Here is a 25486-nt window from a genome sequence, read left to right on the forward strand (position 1 = left end):
AGAGAAGACACATACAGGACCAGGCTGGATGGAGAATAAACACACACAGGACAAGGCCAGATGGAGGAGAAGACACACACAGGACCAGGTCGGATGGAGAAGACACACACAGGACCAGGTCGGATGGAGAAGACACACACAGGACCAGGCCGGATAGAGATGACACACAGGACCAGGTCAGATGGAGAAGACAAATGCAGGACCGGGCCGGACGGAGGAGGAGAAACATACAGGTCCAGGTCAGATGGATGAAAAGACACACACGGGACCAGGCCGGATGGAGGAGAAGACACATACAGGACTAGGCTGGATGGAGAAGACACACAGGACCAAGCTAGATGGAGGAGAATACAAACACAAGACCGGACCGGATGGAGTAGAAGACACACACACAGGACCAGGCCGGATGGAGTATAAGACACACACAGGACCAGGTCAGATGGAGAAGACAAACGCAGGACCGGGTCGGATGGAGGAGAAGAGACACACGGGACCAGGCCGGATGGAGGAGCAGACATACACAGGACCAGGTCAGATGGAGAAGACATACACAGAACAAGGCTGGAAGGAGGAGAAGACACACACAGGACCAGGCCAGATGGAGGAGTAGACACAAAGGACCAGGATGAATGGAGGAGAGGACACACAAGACCAGGTCAGATGGATAAGACACACAGAACCAAGCTGGATGGAGAAGAAATATACAGGACTAGGCTGGATGGAGGAGAAGAGACACCTAGAGAACCAGGCCGGAAGGAGGAAAAGACACATACAGGACCAGGCAGGAAGGAGGAGAAGACACACAAAGGACCAAGCTGGATGGAAAAGAAACAAAAACACGGGACAAGGCCGGCTGGAGATGAAGACACACAGGACCAGGCAGGATGGAGGAGAAGACACACAAAACCAGCCTGGATGGAGGAGAAGACACATACAGGACCAGGCCGGATGGAGGAGAAGACACATACAGGACCAGGCCGGATGGAGGAGAAGACACATACAGGACCAGGCCGGATGGAGGAGAAGACACATACAGGACCAGGCCGGATGGAGGAGAAGACACACAGGGCCAGGCCGGATGGAGATGAAGACACACAGGACCAGGCCGGATGGAGGAGAAGACACACAAAACCAGCCTGGATGGAGGAGAAGACACATACAGGACCAGGCCGGATGGAGGAGAAGACACATACAGGACCAGGCCGGATGGAGGAGAAGACACATACAGGACCAGGCCGGATGGAGGAGAAGACACACAGGGCCAGGCCGGATGGAGATGAAGACACAGGGCCAGGCCGGATGGAGAAGACGACACACAGGGCCAGGCTGGTGGATGCTTCAGTGACATTTCACCTACTTTACAATCATCCACAGTTGCGGATAGTACCATTATAAAATGCAATAAAGAGTCTGAAGTAAAGAGAATATCCTAACAATCAAGTGTCCAGGAAATAAATAATATAAGGTGGGAATGACGTAAGTGCTGGATGGCTGCAATAATGCACTTTCCAGAAGCCGGGACTTGCTGGCACTGGTAATTTCTCTGGCTGTACACTGCTCTGCATTTACCAGATGTCAATACTTGCAGGACACTTGGCTGAGGACGCAGCCTTTGGCCAGTAACCCTCCCGCCCCAGTACAAGCAGTCTGTACACAGAGTATGTCTGCCTGCGTGTGTCATGGGTGCGCCTGCTGCCAGTGTTTGCCTCTATCTGGCTGCAGAAGGTGAGAAATACCTGCCCCCCCACCCACCACACCTAATAAAGAGCCGTCCCGACGCTACGGGGTAGATTAGAAATGCGAATGGGAAGAATGTCCCAAGAATGTTCCTGAGGGCGAGAGACTTGTAAACAGCGGTATTAATAGAAGTCTCTTCAGTTTCACACCCTGTACCTTCAGTGTAAAGGAAAGAGGAAAACGTGAGTGCAGCCCCCGATTAGGGTTACCTCACCTGTAGCCGATCCCACCAGGTCTGACGAATAATCTCCCGCCGCTCGGGCACCAGTTTATACTGGATGACTTCTTCCAGCTCCGACAGCATCTGACAGGTGACCATGGCCTGTGAAGGACAAGTGACATCGCTCCAGTAATCCGATAGCACACTGGGGTCAACGAGGACAACCCTGTCCATGTGTCCTAGAAATGGTGTATTGACATAACAAAGGGTGGTCTCCAGCATGGCACACTATCTCAATCCCCACAATGGAGACGAGTGCAAGGACCCAGTCACATCGGTAATTTGCAGCTGCGAGTGGATCGAGAATTGCAACGTGTATCTGAAACTGGTCGTAGACCGTAAACCATTAATCTATATGGACATCACGTGACAGCACATTTCTCTGGCCCGTTACCACTGTTGGGAAGGGATGATCATTAATGGGGTCCTCAGAAAAGAAGTGGTGCTTTAAAAGCAAATATAAAAAGGTCAACCCCAGAGGAAGGCCTAAGTGGCGAAACGTTGCTGTTTTTCTTATGCACTTCACAATAAAGCAATACTTAATTACATCTGGGTCCTCCCAGGCATTTTTGATTGATTGGGTAAGTTAAGGTGGAGCTTACATCAAAGACCGCACGCCATCCATAAACCTGATGCACATGACAACCCCCTTCTTGGTTACAACATAGGAACAAAATGTGTGGTTCCACAACTCGGATGTATCCTACAGGTGTCAAAGAAAGCCAGCTGTACTACTATTGCTCAGGCGTACTCACCCCATAGGCACGGCTGTAGCTTTCTCCGGCCATGGCAGTCAGCTCGGCATCCAGCATGTCTCTGGCTTTATCAATGCACTGGAAACCAAACAAAAAAAGCTCAATAATGTTTCTGGAAAGTACAAAATTATTCTTCGGCTAAGTGCTATCAGATGTACGCAATCCGGATCTACACGCCAACAGTGGTCACGGTCTGGATGGAGGAGCGAGCATCCATCCTTCATTAGGGGCCCATTGCAAAAAAAGAAAAAAAAAAAAAAAAAAGTACACTGTGCAATGGCCTTTTATGTAGGAAAATGCAGGTAAATAAAATGACCTACCGACATGGGCATGTTAGTTCGGCTAAGGCTTTTACACTTACCGGGTTTTTTGCGGCCTGTTATTGCGGGCCTTTTTTGCGGACCGTATCGCCGCAATTTTCAAGGTCTGCCGCAATAACGGACAGCAAAAAACTTGCGGATCGCCGTTTTTCAGGTTTCCAATACTATGGGGGAAAAAAAACGGCGTTCAGCAAAACCGGAAGTCACGGTGCACCACAAAAACAAGCTTCCGTTGATTTTTGCGGCCCCACAGGCTCAACCTTTTTCACGGCCATAAATACGGCTCTCACAGCCATACGGCGCACCGTGAAATTATTGCGGCCCCATAGAAATCTAATGGGGCAGCAAAAACAGACCATAAAACAACGGTATGTGTGAAAGAAGCCTAAGGATGTGAACCTATGGCAATGTGAAGGATTTACCTGCTGGGCAAGACAGTAGAGATCCTGGTGGAGTGCCAGCACGGCCCTAAAAAAGGCTCCGTCATGGGTTTCCCTGGGGATCAAGCAAGTGTACGTCTCCATACTGTCCCACATCTCTGAAAGAAGAATACAGAGGTTGCTAATGGTGGCCGGTACGAGGCCACACTCCTGGATGGATCAGCGGCGGTATCTGGTGACCATTCTCGTGTTCCGATGATGAATCTGCCAGGACCACGTGTACGATCCTGCTCGCGTGCTACTGATCTACTGCATCCAGGCGCCTGCAGCAAACCCCACGAAAAGCAACAGCCGGAGGCCCGACGTGAGAGGAGCTAATGCCTTTCGGAAACATTTAGTAATCACGGCTCCTTGTAGGTAACATTACAGCCCAGTGATGCCACTTCTCAGGAACGAGCGGCATTTCCATTTGTTTCCATCCGGTGCGTAATTACAATGTCACCGAATCAAAGACACTGGCGGGTGATGGATGGGAATGGCGCGGCATTCAGGAGACAGGGACTCATGTGACGGGGTGCTGAGGGATAATGGATCGGGGGCAGACAGAGCAATATGTCAAACAGTCTCTAATCAGTGTTAATTAGAAGACGCCTGATCCTACAGAGCAAATAAACGATGAAGTCACAGAGACCGCCCATTAGGGGGCGCCGGGAAGTAGCGCTGGATGTGCATGCCGTGACACTGCACTGAATCAATCACCCCGGCTGCTCACATGTGACGACGAGACGAGACGGCGGTCCTGATGTACACGGACCAGATGTCTTACCTAATCCCCATGCGGCCGCTGCTGCCATCCTGGCCATCTTGGCACGGGCAGCCACAGGAGTAACACTCCAGTCGTCATTGCATTGCTGATGGAGTTTTCCCCTGGATAGAAAAATTAAGAAATATTAATAACAATGAGGTTCAAGAAACACAACACCGGTCCAGGCTTATCCAGAGTCATCATCTTAGGTAAAAACAAGACTGGATAACAAATATTACGTTATAATTAAGAATACCTACAAAATAAAAAAAAGACCCCTAGGCGTACAATAAAAACGTGAAAACAGTTTTCGGATATCTTGTTCCTATGCGGAGATATGATAAGCTGAAGTTCTGGACTCGAAGCCGGAGGCTGCACTACTGAGACATTCCAGACAGTGCAGCGTTGTCATTGAGACTTTGTGTGGCTCGCTCTCAGTAGTGCAGCCCCCGGCTTCAGGTCTGTTACTGTAAATGTTTCAAAAACCTGACCTGCACATCCAAACATAGACTGAGTGTGAACAGGTGCTGAACCCAGAGTCGCCAACTCGTATATAGTTAAGTAAAAAGGGCAGCACACTGCAGCGCCAAAACATGCAAACTTGAAAACACGAAACTTGAACTGCATCACTGCACTAGAAATATGAAAAATGAGAGCCCCCAGCGCACAAAAATGGCCATATCCATGTGTACCTCGTAGCCACTCTACGGCATCTCTCCCATACGAGGTCCTACGCTTGACCTACCTCACCGAGAATAAACGTCTCCATCTGAATGGGCACATGTGAAACCTCTTCTTGGACTCAAATTCTCTCTTTCTGTGGAGGGGTATTGGACCTACTATAATTAAAACAATTAAAACAAATTCTCTCTTTCTGTGGAGGGGTATTGGACCTACTATAATTAAAACAATTATAGTAGGTCCAATACCCCTCCACAGAAAGAGAGAATTTGAGTCCAAGAAGAGGTTTCACATGTGCCCATTCAGATGGAGACGTTTATTCTCAGCGAGGTAGGTCAAGCGTAGGACCTCGTATAAGAGAGATGCCGTAAAGGGGCTACCAGGTACACATAAATATGGCCATTTTTATGCGCTAAAAGCTCTCATTTTTCATATTTCTAGTGCAGTAATCCAGTTCAAATTTCGTGTTTTCAAGTTTGCATGTTTTGGCGCTGCAGTGTGCTGCCCTTTTTACTTAACTGTTACTGTAAATGATAATAATAATAATAATCTTTATTTTTATATAGCGCTAACATATTCCGCAGCGCTTTACAGTTTGCACACATTATCATCACTGTCCCCGATTGGGCTCACAATCTAGAATTCCTATCAGTATGTCTTTGGAATGATCATATCTTCGCACAGGAGGGGAATATTAAAAAACAGTTTTCACAGTTGTGATGCTCATCAAAGGGGCTACTATAATTTATCTCTCGTCATGTAAAATAATTAAATCATAGCTTCTCCCCAAACTTGTAACCTTAGGCCAATACTCGTGCAAATAGAGCAACTCAAAGCAAAGCTGCCTAAAAGTCACTTTTTTGGGAACCGGTAGCTCATAATATCCAGTTATAAGGGACTACTGCCGTAATGGACAAACGTACAGTTTCTGGATAAAGACCCCTGTACCAAGTCATCACAAGTCTGAGAATGATTGCAGGCGATATTTCCCTCATGCAGCACAGATCTATTCCTGAGGGTCTATAGATATGGCCTCAACCATTGCCCAGTGCAGCATCTAATCAATGTGGGCAACACATAGGGGTTAATGGCGAGCCGATTTGAGAAATCAGGCAAATGAGTGGATCAGAGCAAAACAGCAGGACCTGCAGGGTGTCCCTGGTCTACGGAGACTTGTGATATGTACCCAACATATGAAAGGTCTCGTAGGTCGTCCCAGGTCTTGTAGGGTGTCCCCAGTGTGCAGCGTGCCTTGCGGGGTAACACCAGAATTCATAGGGTGCTTCCGGTCTACAGCAACTTGCAGGATGCACCCGGTATATAGCAGAACTTGTAGGTGGTCCCAGGTCTTGTAGGGTGTTCCCCCAGTGTACACCATGCCGCGGGGTTGGTGTCCCCGGTCAACGGCGACTCAGGAGATGTACCCAGTATACAACAGGACTTTAGATTGTCCCAGGACTTCTGGGGTGTCCCCAGTGTACAGCAGGACTTGTAGGGTGTCTTTGGCACCTCACGGGATGTTTCCAGTATACATCATAAGTTGTAGGGTATCCCTGGTCTATGGAGTGCCGTGCAGGGTGCCCTTGGTATACAGGAGGACTCGAAGATTGTCCCAGCTCTTGTGCGCTGTCCCCTGGTATATGGCGTACCTCACAGGGTGTCCTCGATGTACAGAACTCACAGGGTGTCACCGGTCTACAGCATCTTGTGGGATGTATCTGATATGTAGCAGGACTCTTAGGTTGTCCCAGGTCTCGTTGGGTGTCCCCAGTGTACAGCAGGACTCATATGGTCTGTCTGGAACCTCACAGGGTGTAACCGGTATACAGCACGACTTGTAGGATACCCCCGGTCTACGGAGCACCTTGCGGGGTTTCCTTGGTGTGCAGGACAACGTAAAAGACAGTCCCAGGTATTGTGGGGTGTCCCCAGTGTACAGCAAGTCTCGTCGGTCCCGGTATACGGCAATGGTAGTTCTGATGGCATCATGGCGATGTGACACGGACCTCCAAAATAGATGTACAGACCACCTTCAGGGCAGGGGGATTCCTAATGGCTGTGACTCTGATAAAGGATGTTGAGAAACGAGGAACAGGACAAAGAGAAGGTGGTGAGGATTGGTCTCCAAATTCTCAACTCTCAGCCCAAGTCGGTCATCTGTAGAAAGAGCTGGAAAACCAAGTCGGATCCACGGAGGTCGCAGCAAGTAACATACGGGATCTGCTAGGAGTCCGATATCTCAGGAGGCCGTAGAGTCCGGGCCTCATCGGGTCACCGCCATCAGGTCACCGCAGGAGGGGCCTCATCGGGTCACCTCCATCGGGTCACAACAGGAGGGGCCTCATCGGGTCACAGCCATCGGGTCACTGCAGGAGGGGCCTCATCGGGTCACCTCCATCGGGTCACAACGGGAGGGGCCTCATCGGGTCACAGCCATCGGGTCACCGCAGGAGGGGCCTCATCGGGTCACCGCCATCTGGTCACTGCAGGAGGGGCCTCATCGGGTCACTGCCATCGGGTCACCGCAGGAGGGCAGGTCCCGGCGAGCTACGTGGATGTAACCCTATGGCTTACACACAGCAACTATCGCCAGCCACAGACATGGGGAATTTTCAGAGATTTATCTCTATTTTAGATGTATAATCTAAGTCAACCACAAAGTTGTCGCCCGGGGACAAAAAACGATAAATCTTGGCTTAAGACATTGGATAACAAAAAAAATGATAGGAGAAAAAAAGCTAAAAGACAGAAATATCTTCTCATTTTCTGACAGGAGTCCAAACAGCGACACCTGCTCCGGATTTACGGTAGGAACAACATGGGCGCTGCTGCAGTAATTTTCCCGTCACGGGGTCCGAGCTGCCATGTCAATCCTCCAGATCCAGAGAGCAATAAAGCAAAAATAAAGAGGTAGAAAACGTCCGTCCTCGCATTCCTCATTCCTCGCGGGACCTGATGTTATTCTTGGCTTTGCTTAGATGTACTCTGCCGGGTAACTGACTGCCCCGCACGTCGCCATGGTGACCGGTTAATGGATTCGCGTTGGATCGTGTGTCAACATTCCGGCTGACTCTATCGCACAAGTATTTTCCTATACCCCATGACACTTACATTTCCTCTCTCTGGCGGTAATGGTAAAGTGATCTGACTTTATGGAGGCAGGCTGCGTCCTGCTCGGCTCTACCAGTGTTATATAAGATTACCTCCACGGCGGTGGGGGGCTGCGCACAAGACGCAGTCTGCACTTAAAGGGTCCCCCGCGAGGCGGCACAAAAACACTTTCTAGGAAAAATCTCTACTGAAGATGTAAAAGAAAAATAAATCCTCTTAAAACGTAAAGAATTGCCCCTTTTAGGTCACGTGATTCCCTTCGACCAATCAATAGGGGGCGTTGTTATAGGCTGTGTTCCGACATAGCGGATGTAATGCAGGTTTTGCAAGAAGGCAGATACGACCTGTAAGACCCCCTGGATGCGAAGACCACTGCACCCAACTAAGCACGTGCACCGTGGCGACATATCGACGGCCATATTACGGGCCAACTGCGGGTCTAATGACCAGAACTCAGCCTCAATCTTTCTGGAAGTCTCAATGACGCTCATCTTAGTGCAAAGTCCCTGTCCAATGACCCATAGAAACCTACGGGGCGTAGATGACCCTTCTGAGACACCGATATACGGGAATTCGTGTAAATAATAAGAATCATTCCGCCAGATGAACCTTCTGTGGTTCCGAAAACCCAACGTCAAGTGCCGTAATTTCCAGCAGGGAAATAGCGCCCCCTAGATTCACTTTCTCAGAACGATATCCATGAGGGTGATGTAAAGGGACGGTGTCAAGTTCGGCAGGTCTAGTCTACAACGGAAGCGGCGGCGGCTCCCGGTCTTTGCATCTGCGATGGAGCGTTACTTGCTTTTTCACTCGCGCCCCATATGCTGCGCGCATTCATGGAATCTTGGGAGATGAGGTCGTCCTGATGGGAAATACAGGACAAAAACAAAAAAAGAAAACCTAAATGGTGGTATGAGTTTTCATATCCACACGTGAGCGGTTTCCTGATCGCCGGGCGCCAGTGTCTGGGACTCGGGTGGAGATTGCTTATGGAAGACGACAGCCGGAGTTATGCAAATGGTCTTCACCGACGCTCCACCGTCTTCCTCCTCTCCTGTGGTCCTCAGATGACTTGTAAACACTGAACGCGGAACATATGGGAAACATTTCCTGCCGCGGGGCGAGAGGCCGGGAGACGAGTCCAGGTGGACCTGGAAAGAAGATCCTGGAGGATTCCACGTCAGTAGGCTTGGAGGGTCGGGACATGTGGACCTCGGTCGGATCAGGACCCAGGTGACGGCGTGGTGGGCGACTCACATAGGAGAGGTCACGCCGATCACACATCTGCGGGACAAGCCCTTATAAGAGCGGCCATACTGGTAGCCACCAATTCGGACTTCTCCGTGCCCTCGGTCTGAGCCAATTCCTGGGGTATCACTTGCTCCTCGCCATCAGGAGCGGCGTCTGCTTCCATCTATGGTCTTGGTGGAGCTGAATTCACATGTACAATGTTCTCACCCGGCTCCTTTTTTTTCTAATGATTTACACATAAGGAAACGCTGATTGGCGCCGGATGCCTAAATCTTAGCGGATGTAGTAAAAAAAAAAAAAAAAGTGGCAAAACCCCCGAAAGGTGCAACCAACAGGCTAAAAATACGTTTCCCCAGAGCCAGCGGCTCCGTTTTATTAAGTGGCGCACATTTTACTCTTCCACACGCCGGCGAGATTTTCCTACGTTGCAGCCCTGGCTCTGCGTTCTGCCAGTCCGGGGCTTGGCCGCTTCTCTCGGGCCCGGCTGGTTGGCAGTCCGACACGAGAGTCCTGGCACATGGGGGGGAAAACGCTCTGTCTGACGGACCATCAAATATGGATTCCCAGGGCCGCACCCCGTATGTTCCGAAAAAAGCAGCACAAACCCTAATACGCTGCAGTCGTGCATCTTTTAAAGCGACAGTCACTACTTTATGGCGGTTAGGGGGGTTTTGCCTCTGGGAAAATAGGGGGTCAGCCCTGGTATGACGCCGATGCACCTCTGGCCTCCGGGGAAGCGCTTCCTGTTATATATACGAGACGATAATTCACTAGAATACTGTCGGCTGTTCTAACCAGAGTGTGAACTGATCCTTATCGCCTGTAGTTATTTTACCCATGAATGAAGGTTACGTGTCTGACCAAATCCAGATGTGAGCGGCAGAATGGCTCCTCTGTCACAAAGAAAAGCAAATGTTCGCTCCGCGTGCAGGAATAGAGCCCGAATCCTACAGAAAGCCCCATATGTCCACACGTACAGTGTGTGTGTTCCCAGCCGGTATGCTGGTGACCGGTGGAGGCCACACACAGGCACGTCCGGCCCTAAATGTCACCCGTACTTACCCTATCAGGAGCTTTGTCTCGGGGGCAATGACGGCGGCTGCAGACGTGATGGATCTATGTATTGTACGGATCACGCTGCGTTCTACAGAAAAAGACGAGGTGCAGTTGGGGGCGCCGCTGATCTCTGCATGGCGACACCTATCTTCTGGTTGGAGCTTGATTTTTTTTTTCTGCCGGAGTTTAATGACCATATTTCCAGGTGCTGGCAGCCACCTCTAGGGGGAGCTCTCTGCCAGAATAAAAAGCGAGGATTGGGGCGAAGAGTCAGGACCCTCAGGATACGCCAATAACAATAGGTCGCTGTAGGTCAGACAGCCTCCCTATACTTAGCGACTATTTTTGGAAGATCAGAAATTGGAGAATGCTGCCCCCGGGGACAAGGATTCATTATCCTCTCCATTAAGGATCATAAAATGAGCAGCCGGAAAGTAAAGCTCGGCATGAGCAGTAATGTCTGAGAGGCGCGGACAGGTGAAGCGCGGAGCCGCACACCTGCATGGCTACAGGTGATATGCTATAAAGATGTCCCACATAGTTCACATGTAGAACACACGTCCTGCAACAGCGAGAACACCGGAGGGAGCGCACTGATCGCAGACCGCCACGGATACAGTAACAAGCGCACAAAGGGACAAGAGGAGCGTTGTGTGGGAAAAACGACAAATCCAGAGCCCATATGTCACCATTCTCCAGGGTCCCTGGGTAAGTCAGTACGTGCTCCATAGAGACCCCCAGTGTGTCACATCAGGAGGGTCCCTGAGTATCATTACATCCTCCCAGCAGTCCACATGTCGGGGGTCTGTGAACTCGTATAGTTCATTTTTAGCTTAAAATTATACTACAAGATATTTGGGCAGATTACCCCAGATGGTATGGAATCGGGGGGTCTCACACAGAGCAAATTGTTCTTTTATTGCCACCTGCTGTCCTGCCCTAGTGACAGCACAGAGCGTGCGCCTCGCATACCTGTTATATAAGAAGTAATGCCGTCCGGGAGAATCCGAGCCCCGCGGTACTCACCCGGCTCAGCAAGAATGCTTCCATCTGCCCCCTAGTGGTCGCACTGTGCGCCTGACAGCAAGGTGTGCGGACCCAAAATAATACCAAGCACGGCCGACGTGTCCGCTTACCATTCCCCGAGGGCTTCCAGGCAGCGCATGCGCCCCAAAATCAGCTCCGGATCTTCCTTGTTCACCTCCAGCTTCTTCTCGTAGGCCGTCAGGGCGTCTTCCCATTCATGGAGCTTCTCGTACCAGATGGCGTGAATCTCCTAGGGGGCGAGACCAGAGTTTGGGACAAATCCTGCTTTAAATCAGAGCCCCCCCATCCCCTTCAATGTTCCTGCTGCTCTTCTATTATGATCTTAAGACGAAGGGTCGTCCGTAATGAGCGCCAATCAGTATCGGACGGAAAATTGGTCATCATGGTTGCCATTGTGCCACCACAGGGTCCAACCACTGAGTTCCGCACTGAATGGCAAAACACAGCACCTTTACCCCCGTGGAGTGACAGTGCGCTTCCTCGACTGCTGCTCCATTCATACTCTATGGGAAAAAATTTAGAGTGCTGCGCTCAGCAGCCCCATAGAGAATGAATGGAGCAAGCGCACTGCCACTCCACCCTAACGGGGATAAAATGCCCTGCACACTGTGTGCAGTCTAGTGGCCACTCTCAGTACTGCAGCTTAGATCACATTCACTTCAATAGGAACTGATCTGCAGTACCAGGGAACGGGCACTACACCGAGCGCAGCACTACACCGAGCGCAGCGCTGCACCTTTCTGCTCCGCACTGTTTGCCGATCTGTGGTGGCGCCGGGTCTGGGACCTCCACAAACCTTATACTGATCTCCTATCCTTAAGGATACGCCATCAATATAAAAGTCCAGAACACCCTTTAAAGGGATAGATGACTTGTGGACCAGTGGCGGGACGCTCGCAGGAACCACCCCGGTATAGGGCGCCGTTCATTCTCTAGGAGACAGTCTCAGAGCATGTACGGGGCATTGTAGTGTCCGGTTCTCAAGATCTTTGGGGGTCCCCACGGTCTGCACCCCCCAACGATCCACAAGTTACCACCTACCCTTTGATGATGAGGAGCAGCTGAACGCCTGTGCATGCACCGCACGTCCTACAGCGCTGCAAAATAATGTTCCTTAAAGGGAATGCCTTACAAAATGACCTATGGTTTAAATCAGGTTTTCATGTTACGTGTATTTTTTATTTTATTTTTTATTTACAATTTTTCTTTCCTTTTCAAATCACTAATCTTTAGAAAAAAACAAAGGCAATATTGTTGCGATTTTCACACCGCCTACTGGGGAGATAGTAGACTTATACTTCCTGTCTTTTCAGGAAGAGCTTTCAGCAGGTTCATTATCAGCAGAGGCAGGATTAGAATGACAGGTTACCCCTCTGTACACAGCTGAAAACCCTGGAGCCACTAATCATCACAGGCAATCAGCTCACCTCCTCCCCCTCCCTTCACAGTGATCTTTGCACATGCGCATTAGGGGGTTGATCATTGCTCCTAATGTACGCGTTTCCTGAAAAAACAGGATGTTAAAGTCTAAAAATTCCCCAAGGGCCGATGCGATAATTATATATATTTTTTATCACAATCGATATTAAAAATGTAAAAAAAAAATTATATAATTACATTTAATCCAAAACCTGATTTGAATGATAGGTCATTTTTCTGATGACAAACTGCCTTTAATGGAAGTGATAAAATGACATCCCAACAATCAGGGGTTAACTTGTAGAGAAAGCTGCGCACTGGCCAGGAAATAACACCCTGTGTAGAGAGGTTCTGCAGCAGCTGTAGTATTCTAGGGCAGATTCTGCAGCACTCGCCGGCACGTTGCTCATCGGCCAGGGTATCAGGGACTCACTGTACGCTCCCTGCGGTTTAGGGTTAACCAGGAGGTGTCCTCCGGGGGCTTTCATCGGGCAGAGGTCCTGACTCCGGGCCCCAGGGGAGGAATAAGCGGGCATCTATGTTGGGAGTCAGCAGAGACCGTCCCCCTCCTCGTTTCGGAGAGTGCAGATCGGGGGCAGCGCGGGCACAATGACGTGATTCTCCCCGAGCGCAGAGTGATGTAACTTACAGTAACCGCAGGAAGTCATTACAGCTGCGCCCAGAACAGTCGGCCTTTGTGTGGAGGCCGCAGGCGGGGGGCTCGCCAGCGGGGGGCTCGCCTGCAGGACGCGCGTCTCCGTATCCCCCATAATGGCTGCCCACAAGGATCCCTGCATCGTCCCCTCACCTGCCGTCATCCCATGGTCCTATGCCTGCACACTTATGGCTTCTCCCTGCTTACTCTCGCCACCTGCCTTTACCAGCACCCTCTGTCAATGAACCAGGAGGCTCTGGATTGTCAAGATTCACATTTGTGTCAGTTTTCACTGCGGCTCTTGCATTTTGTTCGTGAGCAATTGCTCAGAGATCTCCCTGCACTGCCGCCAACAGGAACTTGTCAGGAAAGGAGCGTCCATAGCCGTACGGCTGGGCAGGCTCCTCCTCAGGACTTTTGGAAGCACCACCTCTTCCCCCATTACTGCTCGTGACTTGTTTTCTAGCTGCCAGAGGGGGGAAGTAGACTGACCGAGAACAAACTGGAAACTTTATTTTCAGCTAACCGTGAAAAGAAGGAGACTGATCAGGAACCTTGAGAGATTTTATTTACAGCTGCCAGAGGGAGAAGGAGACTACATTCCTAATGGCTAGAGGGAAAATGGAACTAATATTGGGACCAATATTTACAACTGCCAGAGATAAAAGGGACTATTGTTCCATTTTCCAGAGGGGGAAGGGGACTGACCATGGAACTTAGGAGGGACTATATTTACAGCTGTCAGAGGGAAAAGGAGACTGACTGTGAATTTACGGGGGACTACAGTTACAACTGCCAGAGGGGGAAGGAGACTGACTTGGAAACATACAAGGGACAATCGATATCATAGCCAGAAAGAAAAGGACACTAACAAGGAAATGTGCTATTGATGATTAATATAGATACCAGAAGAGAAAGGACACAAACTGTGAGCTCACTATGAACTACATTAATAATTGCCAGTGGAGAATGTAGACTGACTAGGGAACCTACTAGGGACTAGGTTTACAGCTACCAGAGAGGAAAAGGGAGATTTAGCATTTACAGGAGACTACAATTCTAACTGCCAGAGGGGAAAGGAAACCTACTAGAGACTATAGTTACAGTTTCCACCGGAGGAAGAAGATGGTCTAGGGAACATACTAGGAACTGTTAATTTAGAAAGGAGGGGGAGGAGACTGACTGGGAGCTTACTGAGAGCTATAGTTAAAACTGCCAGAGGGAGAGGGAGACTGACTAAGAAGCATAACAGGACTATGGCTACAGTGCCAAAAGAGTAAGCAGACTGATTAGATATCAAACCAGAGGTGAGGAATAAAGTCACCAGAGGGGGAAGGAGACTGATTTGAAAGCTTACTGGGGATGTCATTTACAACTGCTAGAGGAGAATGTAGACTGACTTGATACTATAACTATAGCTGCCAGAGGAGGAAGGAGACTGATTGGGAGCTTACTGGAGACAATGTTTACAACTGTTAGAGGAGAATGTAGACTGACCCTGAACTATAACTACAGCTGCCAGAGGAGGAAGGAGACTGATTGGGAGCTTACTGGGGACAATGTTTACAACTGTTAGAGGAGAATGTAGACTGACCCTGAACTATAACTATAGCTGCCAGAGGAGGAAGGAGACTGCCCTTAAGCCAACTACAGCACAGATCAGTAGTGGTGTGTAAAGGGGTGGATAAGGAAAAGCAAAAAAAATAGGTAAAAATGTTTATTACTTGGGTGAAAACTGTGCATTATTTGAGAATAGCGGTTCATATCCTTCCTGATTTCCTGGGGACAAAATCTCAAAGTCCAATAACGCATCTACCATGAACTCAGGACGCACTTACCAATTCCCCGTAATGCTTCATGCCGAACTCCAAGACCCCCGAGGCGGCCTCCGGCTGCTGGAGCTTATTGTTAATGCTGAGGGAGACAGAAAAGAAGAAGAACATGAGATCCTGACCTGGACGCGGCAGAGACCACCTTACAGCATAACCCGCGCTGCCCTGCGGACCTCGAGGGGGGAGACGGCCAGGCGCTTATGTAATGGCTAATAACGGAGAACAATCCCAGCAATGTCACAGAATGTTATTTCATGAAGGCACGAGCCCAGGGGTCATGGAGGGGAAACGCGGCTCCGATCTGACTAGATTGGAAAAGCGGGTAAGTATGGGTCGTGTATGTATGGCATTACGCCATTTAAAGGAGAACCTCCGCAGAAAACGGAGTGCCGCTGTGCAGGGAAAAATTAAACGGGTTCTCCCATTAAAAAAAAAAAAAAAACACCTATTCAAAATTTGGGAGGGCACGGAGCCCTATTTAGAGCCTGGTGCACACTGACGGACCTGTCCTGCAACAATCCATTCATAGAATCAGCATGGTGCAATGCTTTATTTCCCCTGCGGGGGTGCTGTGGGGAAACTGGACACTTAGGGGCAGGCTTCCTCACAGATCACAGCACAATGGCGTTTTTTGACTGGCTTATTGTCAAGTGATCAAATAGGACAATCCCTTTAAATAGCATGGCTGCTTCTTTATATAATACCCGACTACTGGACACCGTAGATCACGACGGAGTGATCAACAGAAATCATCACTTGTGGAGTTCCAGGATCTGAATGTATAAAAGGTTTCCATTCACTGACAGCAAGCCAAGATTTTGAAAGGAAGTGAAGCCTGAAGTATATTAGAAGGCTGCAGAAATTCTCAGTATACAACAGTCGCTGCACGATAATCAAGAGCAGTGCTAAGATGCTGGGAGTTGTAGTCTTCACCACCCAGAGGGGCTGCAGACCCCTGAAATGTGAACTCTTTTTTTCTTCAAATATGGATCATAGTTTTCTCTTGATTTAATTTTCCTTTGTGGAATCAAGATGTGTTTAATTATAAGAGGCAAATACAATGTGAGCGGCACGGAAGCTTCCGGCACCAGAGAGGGCTCTGCGGTTTATGAAATCCAAAGCCGAGAATCTGAGACGAGCGGGACGGTGAAGAGCGGAAATCAGAGTACGGAAAGAGACGGATGAAGAAAAAGGGAACAGACAGGAGAGCTGTGTACAGGACCAACATGGCGACTAATGCTGCTCACACAATTGTTGTCACCTCGCTTTCCCAGAGTGCTACAGTTGTCACCTCGCTTTCCCCGAGTCCTATGGTTGTCACCTCACATTCCCCGAGTCCTACGGTTGTCACCTCGCTTTCCCCGAGTCCTACTGTTGTCACCTCGCTTTCCCCGAGTCCTACGGTTGTCACCTCGCTTTCCCAGAGTCCTACGGTTGTCACCTCACATTCCCCGAGTCCTACTGTTGTCACCTTGCTTTCTCAGAGTCCTACGGTTGTCACCTAGCTTTCTCAAAGTCCAATGGTTGTCACCTCTGTCCCAGAATCCTACGGTTATCACCTCACTTTCCCAGAGTCCTACGGTTGTCACCTCGCTTTCTCAAAGTCCTACGGTTGTCACCTAGCTTTCCCCGAGTCCTACGGTTGTCACCTAGCTTTCCCCGAGTCCTACGGTTGTCACCTCGCTTTCCCAAAGTCCTATGGTTGTCACCTCTCTGTCCCAGAATCCAACAGTTTTCACCTCGCTTTCCCAGAGTCCTACAGTTGTCACCTCTCTGTCCCAGAATCCTACGGTTGCCACCTCGCTTTCCCAGAGTCCTACGGTAGTCACCTCGCTTTCCCCGAGTCCTACGGTTGTCACCTCGCTTTCTCAAAGTCCAATGGTTGTCACCTCTGTCCCAGAATCCTACGGTTGTCACCTCGCTTTCCCCGAGTCCTACGGTTGTCACCTCGCTTTCTCAAAGTCCAATGGTTGTCACCTCTGTCCCAGAATCCTACGGTTATCACCTCGCTTTCCCAGAGTCCTACGGTTGTCACCTCGCTTTCCCAAAGTCCTACTGTTGTCACCTCGCTTTCCCCGAGTCCTACGGTTGTCACCTCGCTTTCTCAAAGTCCTATGGTTGTCACCTCTCTGTCCCAGAATCCAACAGTTTTCACCTCGCTTTCCCAGAGTCCTACAGTTGTCACCTCTCTGTCCCAGAATCCTACGGTTGCCACCTCGCTTTCCCAGAGTCCTACGGTAGTCACCTCGCTTTCCCCGAGTCCTACGGTTGTCACCTCGCTTTCTCAAAGTCCAATGGTTGTCACCTCTGTCCCAGAATCCTACGGTTGTCACCTCGCTTTCCCCGAGTCCTACGGTTGTCACCTCGCTTTCCCAAAGTCCTACGGTTGTCACCTCTCTGTCCCAGAATCCTACGGTTGTCACCTCGCTTTCCCAGAGTCCTACGGTTGTCACCTCGCTTTCTCAAAGTCCAATGGTTGTCACCTCTGTCCCAGAATCCTACGGTTGTCACCTCGCTTTCCCAGAGTCCTACGGTTGTCACCTCGCTTTCCCAGAGTCCTACGGTTGTCACCTCGCTTTCTCAAAGTCCAATGGTTGTCACCTCTGTCCCAGAATCCTACGGTTATCACCTCGCTTTCCCAGAGTCCTACGGTTGTCACCTCGCTTTCCCAAAGTCCTACGGTTGTCACCTAGCTTTCCCCGAGTCCTACGGTTGTCACCTAGCTTTCCCCGAGTCCTACGGTTGTCACCTCGCTTTCCCAAAGTCCTATGGTTGTCACCTCTCTGTCCCAGAATCCAACAGTTTTCACCTCGCTTTCCCAGAGTCCTACAGTTGTCACCTCTCTGTCCCAGAATCCTACGGTTGCCACCTCGCTTTCCCAGAGTCCTACGGTAGTCACCTCGCTTTCCCAGAGTCCTACGGTTGTCACCTCGCTTTCCCAGAGTCCTACGGTTGTCACCTCGCTTTCTCAAAGTCCAATGGTTGTCACCTCTGTCCTAGAATCCTACGGTTATCACCTCACTTTCCCAGAGTCCTACGGTTGTCACCTCGCTTTCCCAAAGTCCTACGGTTGTCACCTAGCTTTCCCCGAGTCCTACGGTTGTCACCTAGCTTTCCCCGAGTCCTACGGTTGTCACCTCGCTTTCCCAAAGTCCTATGGTTGTCACCTCTCTGTCCCAGAATCCAACAGTTTTCACCTCGCTTTCCCAGAGTCCTACAGTTGTCACCTCTCTGTCCCAGAATCCTACGGTTGCCACCTCGCTTTCCCAGAGTCCTACGGTAGTCACCTCGCTTTCCCCGAGTCCTACGGTTGTCACCTCGCTTTCTCAAAGTCCAATGGTTGTCACCTCTGTCCCAGAATCCTACGGTTGTCACCTCGCTTTCCCCGAGTCCTACGGTTGTCACCTCGCTTTCCCAAAGTCCTACGGTTGTCACCTCTCTGTCCCAGAATCCTACGGTTGCCACCTCGCTTTCCCCGAGTCCTACGGTTGTCACCTCGCTTTCCCAGAGTCCTACGGTTGTCACCTCGCTTTCCCAGAGTCCTACGGTTGTCACCTCGCTTTCTCAAAGTCCAATGGTTGTCACCTCTGTCCCAGAATCCTACGGTTATCACCTCGCTTTCCCAGAGTCCTGCGGTTATCACTATGCATTTTTTTATGCCTTCGGTCGTCACATAATTAGCTGTGCAGAACTCGATGAAAACAGTCAAACATCCCCAGGAAGAATATTTGCGCCTCAAGGGGCCAAAAAATCTTGGTGCAGTCCTGTGAGATTGACGATGACAGCCATATTGGTTGTCACCCAACTTTCTCAGCAGCATATAGTTTACTTCATCCGTTTCTTAGGTATATTGGTTTATGGAGGGGGGATAGATACCAAACAGTCCTGAGCAGTCACCCCATGTCATGCTGTGATCCCCTCTTCTAGACATCTAGGGAAAGTATGGTAGCAGGAAGCGTGGCTACACAGGATTCCTCCCAGCAGGACAGATTTCTCATCCAGCTTTTCCAGGATGGTGAGTGAAGCTGCGATCTGCTACACCGGAGGCCACTTAGCTTTCCCATAGGATTTGTCATAACCTGAAAGAAAATGGCGCCTTAATGTTGACTTCTTAGAGCGTCACGTGACAGCTCCCATCAGTAGCTCCAAGGGTTCAGGCAGGATCTCCAGGACATTCGGAGCCCCCTCCAGCTCCTGTTCTCCGCGGCTTGGGAGCCGGGTTATATTTATTTACAGTGTGAGGAGAGATTTCCTGCTCCGGAGAGGCGGCTGACAGCTCCTCTCACATCTGCCGGCCAGACGTGTGCCCCGCGTGCTGTGCGGTGGGCAGGGAGCAGCGTCTGACCTGCTTCTTGTCAGTTCTGCCATATTCTGGGCCTACAATAGGCAGCTTGTGTGATAACAGCTGAAGCCGGGGGCCAAGACCCCAACATGAAAGTGAGAAACCTACAAGGAGAGCGCCGCGGCCTCTTCTAATCTCCTCCACATGGAAACATTAAATAACCGGCACGGCGAGGGTCCATGACACTTCTATAAGGGGCTACGATGGCTTCCTGTGAGGAGGGGACATCAGAATAAAGAGGCTATTAACACGGCATAGTAAGGAGTCTGCAGGGTCCGGGCTGCACATAACTGATATTACCGCATTCTTGAAGGAGTCCGCTAAATCTTCACTCTTCTAGACAGGTCCTCAGTGTTCCTCCTCCCTGCTGCTGAATCTCCACTCTTCTAGGCAGCTCCTCAGTGTCCTCCTCCCTGCTGCTGAATCTCCACTCTTCTAGACAGGTCCTCAGTGTCCTCCTCCCTGCTGCTGAATCTCCACTCTTCTAGGCAGCTCCTCCGTGTCCTCCTCCCTGCTGCTGAATCTCCACTCTTCTAGGCAGCTCCTCAGTGTTCCTCCTCCCTGCTGCTAAATCTTCACTCTTCTAGACAGGTCCTCAGTGTTCCTCCTCCCTGCTGCTGAATCTCCACTCTTCTAGGCAGCTCCTCAGTGTCCTCCTCCCTGCTGCTGAATCTCCACTCTTCTAGGCAGCTCCTCAGTGTCCTCCTCCCTGCTGCTGAATCTCCACTCTTCTAGGCAGCTCCTCAGTGTCCTCCTCCCTGCTGCTGAATCTTCACTCTTCTAGGCAGCTCCTCAGTGTCCTCCTCCCTGCTGCTGAATCTCCACTCTTCTAGGCAGCTCCTCAGTGTCCTCCTCCCTGCTGCTGAATCTTCACTCTTCTAGGCAGCTCCTCCGTGTCCTACTCCCTGCTGCTGAATCTTCACTCTTCTAGGCAGCTCCTCAGTGTCCTCCTCCCTGCTGCTGAATCTCCACTCTTCTAGGCAGCTTTTAAGTGTTCCTCCTCCCTGCTGCTGAATTTCCACTCTTCTAAGCAGCTCCTCGGTGTTCCTCCTCCCTGCTGCTGAATCTCCACTCTTCTAGGCAGCTCCTCGGTGTTCCTCCTCCCTGCTGCTGAATCTCCACTCTTCTAGGCAGCTCCTCAGTGTTCCGCCTCCCTGCTGCTGAATCTCCACTCTTCTAGGCAGCTCCTCGGTGTTCCTCCTCCCTGCTGCTGAATCTCCACTCTTCTAGGCAGCTCCTCGGTGTTCCTCCTCCCTGCTGCTGAATCTCCACTCTTCTAGGCAGCTCCTCAGTGTTCCGCCTCCCTGCTGCTGAATCTCCACTCTTCTAGGCAGCTCCTCGGTGTTCCTCCTCCCTGCTGCTGAATCTCCACTCTTCTAGGCAGCTCCTCGGTGTTCCTCCTCCCTGCTGCTGAATCTCCACTCTTCTAGGCAGCTCCTCAGTGTCCTCCTCCCTGCTGCTGAATCTCCACTCTTCTAGGCAGCTCTCTGGTGTTCCTCCTCCCGGCTGCTGAATCTCCACTCTTCTAGGCAGCTCCTCAGTGTTCCGCCTCCCTGCTGCAGATTCTCCACCCTTCTGGACAGCTCCTCAGTGTTCCGCCTCCCTGCTGCAACTCAATCTTTGCTCACTTAACATGACAGCTCCACATAGACGCTGCTCCCTGCTGCATCTCCACCTGACCTGATCTGGATGGCTGAGAGCGAATATGCTTGGACTCCTGAGCTCTCTCACTTGTCAGCTTGACAGGGTTATACAGAATTACAGACATGGATTTTCACAGTAAGTACACCAGCCTCATCAGGTTCCGGAGCTCTATTTAGTGCGTCATGCAGTTTGTACTTTAATATCTGCTGCAGGCCCCACTCACATCAATCAGTGGAGCCTCTTCATTCTCCATAATGATAAGGATCCCTGGAGGAGGGACAGGAAGTGATGTCACGCTGCTCATCAGACACCACCCCTTTAATTATTCTCTGAATTGCTCTGATTGGCTGCAGAACGGATCACAGTAGTCTTTGCTGCAACCTGGAATCTTGCAGTGCGACTCCTAGAACCGGTCATTACAGGGAACCGATGAGTCAGAAAAAAAAAAAAGAATAAAATCCACAGATCAAGAATAAAAAAAGGCCGAAAATGAAAGCGGAAATTGAGAATTCTTGGGAACTTTTGGATGTGGGAAGTAAAAAGAGAAGGAAAGAAGCGCTCGCACGTCGTGGAGGAAGAATCCAGAGCGCGGCAGACGTTGCCGGTCACAGGTCGTCGTTATATAATGGAAGCATTTACTCCTAATTACTTCCCCCATCATTTCCGGGACGCGATTATTGCTGGGACCCGGGACGCCAGGCGCTCGGTGACGTGGTGACTAATCAGAAAGCGACGCCGAGACACGGAAACAGAGCCCCCATTATATATGAGCAGCTTCAATGTGGATATCAATTATAGGATCTCTGCTTGCTGTGGGGGAGATAAAGAGGACGATCTCTACAAGGCTTCAAAATAGAGAAAAACAAAACAAAAAGTACTTGTCTCATCGATCCCGGCGCTTCCATCCGTCCGCAGAGAAATATAGGGCATCACAATAGTGTTCACATTCACTTACAGCAAGCAGAGCGCCGGACAAATCCCCAGGAACTGAAAACGTTGTAGCAGATTTACTTTATGCACTTATTAAAGGGTTACTACCAACAAAGCAAGATATCACCTGACCACAGGAGCGCTGGGGGACCCCCAAGACCCCCAGAACGGGGCCCCCACAACCTTCACCAGTACACTGTAAGGCTACGTTCACATTAGCGTTCCGCTAATGTGCGTCGCTGTTGCGTCGGCGACGCAGCGGCGACGCGCCCCTATGTTTAACATAGGGGATGCGTGCGTTTTTTTGGTTGCGTTTTCCGACACGTGCGTCGTTTCCGACGCTAGCGTCGGACGCAAGAAAATGCAACAAGTTGCATTTTTCGTGCGTCCGATTTTCGTCAAAAAACGACGCACGCGTCGCAAAACGCAGCGTTTTTGCATGCGTTTGCGCGCGTTTTTTGTGCGTCGTGCGTTGCGTCGGCGCGCAACGCTAATGTGAACGTAGCCTTACAAATGCTGCTTTTATGTCTTCAGCTCACAAGAGGATTGTCTGGACGCAACTGACACAAACCCGGAGCTGCGAGAGGTGATCACTTTTTCCCTCTTTATGCAAAACCTTCAATTTGCAAACAGCAAGCAGAGTTGTTGAATTTGGTGAGGAATCTATGATCAGGGTGCATGAAAAAGCTGCAGAAAGGTCCCGCTGTTCAGTGACCGTTGGGACAAGAAACAGAATTTATTGCTGTCATTTTAACACTTGGTAGAAGAGAATTTGGAAGCATCACTTCTAGATCCAATGAGCCGGACCCCGCGGAGTCAGTTCTCCGACCACCTACTGTGCAGCATTCCTAGGAGATGGGGGGACGGATCGTCAGGTGGCACGAGGGGGGCTCTGGGGACCGGTATTCTGCAGGTCGGGGGGCTCGGGAGACCAGTATTCTGCAGGTCGGGGGGCTCGGGAGACCAGTATTCTGCAGGTCGGGGGGCTCGGGAGACCAGTGTTCTGCAGGTCGGGGGGCTCGGGAGACAAGTATTCTGCAGGTCGGGGGGCTCGGGAGACCAGTATTCTGCAGGTCGGGGGGCTCGGGAGACCAGTATTCTGCAGGTCGGGGGGCTCGGGAGACCAGTATTCTGCAGGTCGGGGGGCTCGGGAGACCAGTAATCTGCAGGTCAGGGGGGCTCGGGAGACCGGTATTCTGCAGGTCGGGGGGCTCGGGAGACCAGTATTCTGCAGGTCGGGGGGCTCGGGAGACCAGTATTCTGCAGGTCGGGGGGCTCGGGAGACCAGTGTTCTGCAGGTCGGGGGGCTCGGGAGACAAGTATTCTGCAGGTCGGGGGGCTCGGGAGACCAGTATTCTGCAGGTCGGGGGGCTCGGGAGACCAGTATTCTGCAGGTCGGGGGGCTCGGGAGACCAGTATTCTGCAGGTCGGGGGGCTCGGGAGACCAGTAATCTGCAGGTCAGGGGGGCTCGGGAGACCGGTATTCTGCAGGTCGGGGGGCTCGGGAGACCAGTATTCTGCAGGTCGGGGGGCTCGGGAGACCAGTATTCTGCAGGTCGGGGGGCTCGGGAGACCAGTGTTCTGCAGGTCGGGGGGCTCGGGAGACCAGTATTCTGCAAGTCGGGGGGCTCGGGAGACCAGTGTTCTGCAGGTCGGGGGGCTCGGGAGACCAGTGTTCTGCAGGTCGGGGGGCTCGGGAGACCAGTATTCTGCAGGTCGGGGGGCTCGGGAGACCAGTATTCTGCAGGTCGGGGGGCTCGGGAGACCAGTATTCTGCAGGTCAGGGGGCTCGGGAGACCAGTATTCTGCAGGTCAGGGGGCTCGGGAGACCAGTATTCTGCAGGTCGGGGGGCTCGGGAGACCAGTGTTCTGCAGGTCGGGGGGCTCGGGAGACCAGTATTCTGCAGGTCGGGGGGCTCGGGAGACCAGTATTCTGCAGGTCGGGGGGCTCGGGAGACCAGTATTCTGCAGGTCGGGGGGCTCGGGAGACCAGTATTCTGCAGGTCGGGGGGCTCGGGAGACCAGTATTCTGCAGGTCGGGGGGCTCGGGAGACCAGTATTCTGCAGGTCGGGGGGCTCGGGAGACCAGTATTCTGCAGGTCGGGGGGCTCGGGAGACCAGTATTCTGCAGGTCGGGGGGCTCGGGAGACCAGTATTCTGCAGGTCGGGGGGCTCGGGAGACCAGTATTCTGCAGGTCGGGGGGCTCGGGAGACCAGTATTCTGCAGGTCGGGGGGCTCGGGAGACCAGTATTCTGCAGGTCGGGGGGCTCGGGAGACCAGTATTCTGCAGGTCGGGGGGCTCGGGAGACCAGTAATCTGCAGGTCGGGGGGCTCGGGAGACCAGTATTCTGCAGGTCGGGGGGCTCGGGAGACCAGTATTCTGCAGGTCGGGGGGCTCGGGAGACCAGTAATCTGCAGGTCAGGGGGGCTCGGGAGACCAGTATTCTGCAGGTCGGGGGGCTCGGGAGACCAGTATTCTGCAGGTCGGGGGGCTCGGGAGACCAGTATTCTGCAGGTCGGGGGGCTCGGGGGACCAGTATTCTGCAGGTCGGGGGGCTCTGGGGACCAGTATTCTGCAGGTCGGGGGGCTCTGGGGACCAGTATTCTGCAGGTCGGGGGGCTCGGGAGACCAGTATTCTGCAGGTCGGGGGGCTCGGGAGACCAGTATTCTGCAGGTCGGGGGGCTCGGGAGACCAGTATTCTGCAGGTCGGGGGGCTCGGGAGACCAGTATTCTGCAGGTCGGGGGGCTCGGGAGACCAGTATTCTGCAGGTCGGGGGGCTCGGGAGACCAGTATTCTGCAGATTGGGGGGCTCGGGAGACCAGTAATCTGCAGGTCGGGGGGCTCGGGAGACCAGTAATCTGCAGGTCAGGGGGGCTCGGGAGACCAGTATTCTGCAGGTCAGGAGGCTCGGAAGACCAGTATTCTGCAGGTTGGGGGGCTCTGGGGACCAGTATTCTGCATGGAGGGGGGCTCTGGGGACAAGTATCCTGCAGGGCAGGGGGGGCTGTGGACCAGGATTCTGCAGGGCAGGGGGGCCTGGGACCAGTTATGATGGAGAGAAGGATGCCACCGAATGGTTCACAATTTACACTTGTCTGTGATTGTGTAAAGCCCATGTTGTAGCAGCAGCAGACGCCGGGATGTGTAAAGCCCATGTTGTAGCAGCAGCAGACGCCGGGATGTATAAAGCCCATGTTGTAGCAGCAGCAGACGCCGGGATGTATAAAGCCCATGTTGTAGCAGCAGCAGACGCCGGGATGTATAAAGCCCATGTTGTAGCAGCAGCAGACGCCAGGA

At 51.6% G+C, this 25486-nt stretch overlaps 1 protein-coding gene across 25 annotated transcripts in view; it reads right to left on the reverse strand.

The window, feature by feature from the left end:
* Nucleotides 1-25486, reverse strand: part of MTOR (mechanistic target of rapamycin kinase) — a 95961-nt gene that overhangs the window by 33986 nt on the left and 36489 nt on the right. For all 25 annotated transcript variants that reach the window (XM_069742248.1, XM_069742263.1, XM_069742255.1 and 22 more), the window contains 6 exons: nucleotides 15276-15351; nucleotides 11453-11592; nucleotides 4239-4339; nucleotides 3455-3570; nucleotides 2713-2790; nucleotides 1952-2059 (listed from right to left, as the gene is read on the reverse strand). In XM_069742248.1, the coding sequence (XP_069598349.1) occupies nucleotides 1952-2059; nucleotides 2713-2790; nucleotides 3455-3570; nucleotides 4239-4339; nucleotides 11453-11592; nucleotides 15276-15351 (619 nt within the window). The remainder of the gene's footprint in view (nucleotides 1-1951; nucleotides 2060-2712; nucleotides 2791-3454; nucleotides 3571-4238; nucleotides 4340-11452; nucleotides 11593-15275; nucleotides 15352-25486) is intronic.

This window comes from Ranitomeya imitator, chromosome 10, assembly GCF_032444005.1.
Source record: "Ranitomeya imitator isolate aRanImi1 chromosome 10, aRanImi1.pri, whole genome shotgun sequence".
In the NCBI taxonomy this organism is placed as follows: Eukaryota; Metazoa; Chordata; class Amphibia; order Anura; family Dendrobatidae; genus Ranitomeya; species Ranitomeya imitator.